The sequence below is a fragment of the Benincasa hispida genome, chromosome 2 (assembly GCF_027475165.1).
Source record: "Benincasa hispida cultivar pf3 chromosome 2, pf3_genome.v1.1, whole genome shotgun sequence".
NCBI lineage: Eukaryota > Viridiplantae > Streptophyta > Magnoliopsida > Cucurbitales > Cucurbitaceae > Benincasa > Benincasa hispida.
In genome coordinates, this window is record NC_143479.1 from 16,832,930 (window position 1) to 16,840,994 (window position 8,065).

Genomic DNA, 8,065 nt, shown 5'->3' on the forward strand with positions numbered 1-8,065 from the left:
GCTCTTGCTCATGCTTTAGCTAAAATCACATGGATTCAACAGTTACTAAATGAGGTGTCTGTCTCTCAGTTTTTTAAACCAGTGATCTGGTGTGACAACATAAGCGTTGATGCCCTTGCATCAAATCCGATGTTTCAAGCCCGGACAAACCATATAGAAATGACATTCACTTTGTCCGAGACAAAGTACTAAATGGACAACTCAAGGTACGCTATGTTCCTTCAAATGATCAAATAGTGGATTATCTCATTAAACCCCTGACTCATACTCAGTTCCATCTTCTTTGTGCCAAACTCGGGGTGATTGAACTCCCTTCTCATTTGAGAGGGATATTAAGGAAGAAAGTCAGACCAAAGAAAAGTCAAAGAGTAAAGTAAGCAAAACCAAATCCATATGTACAACCATCTATACAAGAAAAGCCATGTCAGATTAATTCCAGAGGAATTTGATTGTTATCGTTCTGTTTTAAAGAATATTTTCGTGTCCAATTATTTTGTGACATGTGTAATATTTGTTATTCTTCATCCTCTACATTCGTTTTACACTAATTCAGGGACCTTACTGTATAAATTGGCCTAAAGGCTCTCATCTCCATAGTGAAGAAATATAAAGAAAATCGTTCCCTCAAGTTCCTTGTCTCTCACATTTTGGTTATTTCTAACACTAATGTTTGAATCTTACATATAAATTTTGTCTTGGCACTCGAACTATTTTTTCCCGTGTTTGAAGCTTACATACAACTTTAATATTTTTTCTCAACTCCAATTTAAATTGTGTTCCTTTATAGAAAAATACTTGGTCGAATCATCTTTGTGCAGTCCACCCAAATGTTTAATCACAAGTTGTCACATGAAATATTTTTTTTTTTATAATATTTTTTAGATATTTCTTTCCTTTCTGATTGATGGGTGTAATGCACGACAACCAAGTATTACTCTTCTCTATATAAGCGTAAAACTATTTTTTTTTTATTTTTTTAAAAATAATTTTCATTTCTCTCTCTATATAAAATATATATGAATAGAAAGAATTTTATTTTTATTTTTTACGAAGTCAATTTGTAAATCCCATGTATGCAAGTGAGGTAAAGCTTGTCTAAAATGTAACCAAAAAATTCAGCATACAAAGTCGGAATATAAGCTGTATCAAGTCAGAACACAAGCTGTATCAAGTCAGAATATAAGCTGTATCAAGTTGTTTTAATTTACCAAGGAGCCAAAATTCAAAGGGTACTTTTGTAAAATTAAATAATGTTATTCTTATTCTTCTTAATTATTATTATCTTTGGGAGAAAAATAGATAATGTTATTAGAATGATGGGATGATTTAGCATTATTTATGACGAGAATATTAATTAATGAAAAATATATAATGTTATTAGAATGAACATAATTTCTTGGATTTTGGTTTTTTTCAGTATAAATTTTTTGGTTTTCTTCATGCAATAGGAATGTAATCCATTTTTTCCTAGTCAATATTGTTTTTCTTAATCATTAAGCTCCACATTGTTAAGGAACAATTAATACGCGTAATATACGGAATGCATAAATCTTTGCCAACTCTTACTTTGTTGAAAGAGTACAAGAAAAAGATGCGCAATGTAAATAATATATGAACTTTCCATTTTTAACGGTTTTAAAATAGAATTTTGAGTGTTTTGATTCATTTATAAAAATTTAAAATTTAAATTGGTGTAATTGTTTCAGTAGAGTTTTTAGTGATACAACTTCGAAAATGTTTAATCAAGACGAACATTCTCAATTAGCATAGTGTACTTATATTATCAACTCCGAAGTCAAAAAGTTCAATTCCTCTATACCACATATGTCAAGAAAAAAAATCCTAAAAATTTATGAACATAGATTAATTGTTTTCTAATAAAATATTCAAAATAAATATTCTTCAAAATATTTAGTTAAAAAACCAATTTATTTGTTTCCATCCCTTATAACTCTAAACTAATAGTTATATCAATTAAAATTTTAAACTATAATAAGTTGACCAAATTAATCAATTTAAATTAACTGTTATATTAATACATAAATTTTATATGTGTACAAGACTTCTCTCAAAATAATAGTAACCCAATATATTATTGATAAGTAATAAAATCAAATGGATATAGCAAATTTTGGTTCATAGGCGTGGTTTTTTTAATCTTCTCATCTTCCTTTAATTTTCTTTACACATTTAGAAGAATTACGTTGTAAAAGTTTGGGAGAATAAATAATATTGTTGAGGTGATTTTGATTTATTTATTTTAGTGAAACCAAGTAAAAATGGTCATAAATTACATCATTCACGATGCTCTTTTGTTAGTTTAAACATATTTTATGATTTTCTTAAAAAAAAATTTTAAAAACATATCCATCAACATGATATTTCTAACGACATACATTTTCATGGAATTGAAACGTCGACATATTTACGTATGTACATTTGAATTTTGATAAAATTACAAGTCCATAATTTTTGGAATGTGAAATAGACCCCTAAATTTTCAATTTTGTGGCTAATAGATTTATGACATGTTCAACATTTTTTTTCAAAATTAATTAATTTATTAGACATAAATTTGAATTTTAAATATACTAGAAACATCAATATTTTTGTCTTTGAAAAAATATAATATCAAATTTGTATCTAATAACTTTATGAATTAAAAAAATGTTAGATAGCTCAATGACCGTGTGAGAACACAGAACTAAAAGTAGTTCGAAGATTTGTTAAAAAAACAAAAAAAAAAAAAACTTTTTTCTTTTTCTCTTTTTTTTTTAAAAAAAAAAATTAGGAACCAACTGAGACATTAAAGTTTTTAGAATGAAGTCCACATACTTATTATACACAAATTTAAATGTTCTGGATTGAAATTGTAATTTAAAACGATATTGATAAATGATAGTAAATACTTGTTTTTGTTAACACATTTTATAAATTACGTACACTGATCTAAAATACAATCTTTTATATATATACAAAAGACAAAGTTATGACAATATCAATTTGACGTATTGATTGAAAATGAACGAATGAAATAATCTAATTATAGTCTCAAACTTGCTCATCAAGCATCCAATAATAGTAGTTTACTTTCTCCGAGTGACCTCATTTTGTTAATTAGTTAATTTAGCAATGCATCGAATATTTTTTCCCCATTCAATGTACATTTTTCAGAAAATAAATTTCAATTAATAAATAAATTATACATAATAAAGAACAAACAAATAATTGTATTTTCAATTATTCACTACAAAGAAAAAAAAAACATTCTTGAAAATTCAGAACCAAATTCCCAAATATCCCCATTATTGCCTTCAATTTGTCTTCCACGGAAAAGCAAGTGGGGACATCTTCTTCTTGACCTGGAGAGCCAAAAGATAATCAAAGCACACCATAATTGAATTTTACAACAAAATTCAAGGCTTAATTTAATTAGCCATTGAATTATTCATCAAATAATGATAATCAATCCAATAATCCCATCTCCAAATTCAAATCCTCTTGAGAATTGAATTAAAATTTGCATCATCAACTGGAAGGAATAATAATCGATCCATAATCAACCCCAAATTGAAGATATATCCCTCTGGAAAAATTATATTTAACAAAAAACAGAATCAAGGAGAAATTATGAGTTTGTTAAAACTATTTCCACGGCAATATTGAAGCTCAAGTGACACCTGGCGTTCGATTCTGAGCTGGCGATAGAAATTAGCAATGAAAGCCTCCGCTCGCTTGTCCACGTCATCTTCAGAAGCGTAGCTGGTGGTTCTTTGTAGCCCACGAGATGAAGAAACTGACTCTTCTTCAATAATATCCTCCGTACAAGCCATTAATCCCGGCCGTTCGTTGAAGCTAAGGCGGAGATTTCTCGATGAAGTCCGGCCTAACATGGCCGCCAACCGCCAGCTTTGGATGCTGAAGTTCATCATGAATTTAAGCTTCTTCACCGCCTTCCTCAGCCGATTCAATACGCTACTCGCCGCCATTTTTTCCCTCCGATCTGGAAAGTGTAGGAATTAATAAACTGATTTGAGTTTTATTTTGCTTTATTGGTTGTTGTTGTAGAAGTTTGGTGGTTAAAATAAAGGATAATTTAGGGGTATTTATAATGCTATTAGGCGGCAATAACATTATTATTTATAATAATGTTGTGGATATTGGAGAGAAATTTCTGTAGCAAATTGAGAAATGAGAGGAAGCAATGCGTGTGGAATTGGAAGACCGTGTTATGATATGACAAGAGTAAGGTCAAAAGTTTGATGCAGTCTTTATTTAATCCTTTGATTAATAAAACGTCTTTTTGCTTCCTTGATTATGTGGGGTATGAGGTAATTACATTTTGGGTTTTTTTTAAACTAAAGATTCGATTTTTACAGTTTTATATTAGAATGTAATGAAGCTTCTTTACTCCTTCCTAATATGAGATTTAATCTGTTCAAGTAGTATTTTTTTTTTAAGAAAAGAATTATATTATGTTCATCGAATTGAGATGTGCTTACGTAATGAACTTGTCATGATGTATCAATTTGATCGTAAACTTAAATAAGTCGGTTTAGTTTAGGTTAATTTCATCCCCTAAAAATTTAACAAGAAAAAGTGTGAAAATATGTATGGATCAAATTTGTACAAATTTATAAATTTGGGGGCTCAATTTTAATAATGGTATAATTTTGAGGGTGTAATTTTTATAATTAAATGTTTGGGTGTCAAATGTTTACAACTATGTAAGTTTGAGGGTCTAATTTTAACATTTATATAAATTTAAGGGCAAAATTTTAACTACTGAAAATTTAGGGGTGAAATTGCAACTACCACCACATTTCGAGAGTGATTTTTGCCATTTGCCAAAAAAATTAATCAGAAAAAAGTGATGAAATATTTCAAAAACTCATTAACTTTTATAAAATAAACTTTGCAAAAGAAAAGAAAAAAAAAACTTCAATCAATATACATATCAGCCATTTTTAAATAATTTTGTCAAAAATCGTACATTTTAATTAAAATTTTAAATAATTTCAAAAGAGAACATAATTCTCTATAACAATATTTGGAGCAAAAATTTAGTAGAGAATTAAACACTTATTGTGGAGATAATAATTTGAAAATTCAAAAATAAAAATTGAGTTTTTCCACTTGTTTAAACAGTAATAATTTATAAGTAGAGTTTCTTATAGAAATGCATAGTCTCATTATGGTGTTTTGTGAGAGTGACGTGGTACCTACCATTTATAATAGTTTATGAACACGACAAAGCCTCAATTATCTAAAGGGCTACCTTTGCCGTTTCTGATGCAATGGTCGATTTGTTGGTTTTTTTTACTCCCCAAGGAATTATAATTATACACCATAGTTTGTAAATTATTATTATTAACGCTACATTAAGTTGTATTTGAATTTAATATATCTAATGAGTTGTAAAGTTTTAATTTTTTATCTAATAGGTGAGCTTTTTTCTTTTACAAATTAAAATCAAGAACTTTTGAATTAATGTCAACGAAAGTTGAATTTTAAAGTTTAGAAATATATTAAAGCAATAAAATGTACAAGTATGGTAAAATTTTGAAATTTATTAGACTTTTCTTTTTTTTAAAAAAAAAACTTATTAAACACAAGTTTTTAAATCTAATTAATTAAAATTTAATTAATCTAAATCAATATATTATTCATCTAATAATTCTTCTCATCACATTGTAACCATTAATGTTGCACTATTAAACAATTTTTTTCTCGTATTCATGTGATTGGTTCAACAAAGATGTCAGTTATTAGTTAAATTGAATTGGTCCTTAGTTCGAAAAAAATTAGAGTTTAGTCCCTATAGTTTATAATTATAATTTATTCCCTATAAATTGATAAAACCCTCATAAATAATTCCTATAATTTTATCAAACCATAAAAACTATTTATGATGTTTTATCAAATCATAACTTTTATATTCATATATACTAGATTCTAATCAACTTCCTCTACCAAATTTATAATTAAATTAAATTTCATTTAATTTCTTTGGACAAGATCATCAATTAAATTGGTAATTTTTTACTATTTAAAAAAATAAGTGAAATTAAACAGTCAAATTCACAAGCCGAAAGTAAACAGAGTTATGTTGTTAAAGTATTGTAAAAGTATTCAACCTTTAAAACATCATTAAAAATTTAAAAAAAAAAATCATAAAAAAATGAAAATAATGGGATTAAGGGAACAAGCAACTTTTTTCACCTAACAATAACAAAAGGAAGCGTTGTCTTTTTGCTTAAAGGGCAAAGTGACAGTTGTCTTTTATTTTCAAATATATCCATAGAAAACCATAGATTATTCTAATATTAATGAAATGATACTTTTCAATGTATCTATATGAAAGAATAATTGGCACATGTTTTATTGTGATAAGTTAAATTGAGTACAAAGTTATTATTAATCCACTTTGGAGATTGGTTGACTAATTAATTAGTGTTGTGAAAAGATAAAAGAAACATTACAGATAAATGTTGGCAGGATGAAGAGTGCGACCAAGTCAATGATTTCATAATAATTTCAGAAAATTAAATGTAGATCATTTCTAAAGGGTTAATTAGATTTGTAGGGTTTTTTTTTCTTTTATTTTAATTGGATAAAAGGAGAGTTTTCAAATTATTTAAGGAAAATGGTTTTTTTTTTCTTTAACCGAGTGCGTCTCTAAGAGACAATTTGGGAATGTTTTATTTATTTATTTTTTTTACCGTCATTCAAGAGTCGTATTTATTTAAAAAAATAAAAAATATATATATAATATCAAATTGTCTTAATGCGTTTGTTGAATAGACACATTCACAAGCTGCAAACTGTCACGTTGAACACCTCGTTGACCATACATTTCGTTACTTTTTATTTTGTCTTCTTCCCCTTCAATTTCAACATAAAATCTACTCACATCCTTCACCTTCTTCTTCATTTTATCCCTAAACAAACCTCACTTTCTTCACCTTCTTCCTTCATTTTCTCCCTAAACTCCGAGAACCAATCTTCCATCTTCATATTTTCTCCCCCAAATTTAACGGTCATTGCAATTTCCACCATCTTCATATTATTAATTTGTTTCAGTGCAATATTTTATTTGGTAAGTTGATATATTTTTGTTATTTAACAAAAAAATCAAGTTCTATATAATCTTTACTGGTTTTTTTTTTTCATTTTTATTTTGTTTACCGTGGATATTATATCGAAGAAAAATTTAAACAACCATTCAAAGTTTTTTTGGTAAGGTACACTATTTTTCTTTTAATAAGTTGATATATTTTTTATAGTGGGTTAATTTTTTTTGTATTGATTCTCATAATTTTTTTTATCAGGTTAATACTGATGCCCGACTCCATTCACACGATCTAAGAGGCATGCATGAGTGAGACTGGATTGCACATTTGACTCATCAAATTTCAATTTGGGAAAATCGTCAAAGTTTGGCTGTTAATGGACCTCCTATTAACAACTGTGTAGATACTATGTCTCGATATATTAAATGGTATTCCATTGTGAGCAGGCGATATATAACGAAAGTAGGAGCATCCTATCACTTGTTAATATGAGTTTATTGTTTACTAGGATTGTTTAATTTTATTGCTTAATTGCATAAAAAAATAAATTTTAAAGTCATTAACTTGTTACTCATTTATTTTTCAGGCCGGGTTACCAAATATGACATTATCTAGTCTAAGAGCCTTGTCTAGACTCACCTCTATATATCGAGTACGATATTTCGATGGTGATGTTCCAATGGAAGAATAAGGTGATCCAGCAAGACATCAGGATGTTCCTATTCGATCTAATATTCAGAATGAGTATCCAAACACCCCACTCGATCACTTTACAGATACTTATATGATGCATCTCCCTCAACATTTGAATTCTTTTCAACAACCTTTAGTACACTAAGTATGAAAGAAGAACAAACTTTACATGTCCGTCCAAATGTCCATGACCAGTACGTGACATACAGACATCGTGGTGATGGTACACACTCTACAAAGGAGGGCCAACCATCAAGTGTAAGAGGCCGTGGCGATCATGGACACTATGTGACTCAACA

At 28.2% G+C, this 8,065-nt stretch overlaps 1 protein-coding gene across 1 annotated transcript; it reads right to left on the bottom strand.

Moving 5' to 3' along the window:
* Positions 1-3,166: 3,166 nt before the first annotated feature.
* On the bottom strand, positions 3,167-4,118 carry LOC120071543 (cotton fiber protein). Its single transcript, XM_039023871.2, has one exon. It carries the CDS (start codon positions 3,987-3,989, stop codon positions 3,618-3,620), a length of 372 nt encoding a protein of 123 aa, XP_038879799.1. The 5' UTR covers positions 3,990-4,118; the 3' UTR covers positions 3,167-3,617.
* Between the last annotated feature and the right edge of the window lie 3,947 nt (positions 4,119-8,065).

Excerpts from the sequence above, each read along its gene's own strand:
- LOC120071543 (XM_039023871.2), bottom strand. The coding sequence starts at position 3,989 with ATGGCGGCGAGTAGCGTATTGAATCGGCTGAGGAAGGCGGTGAAGAAG.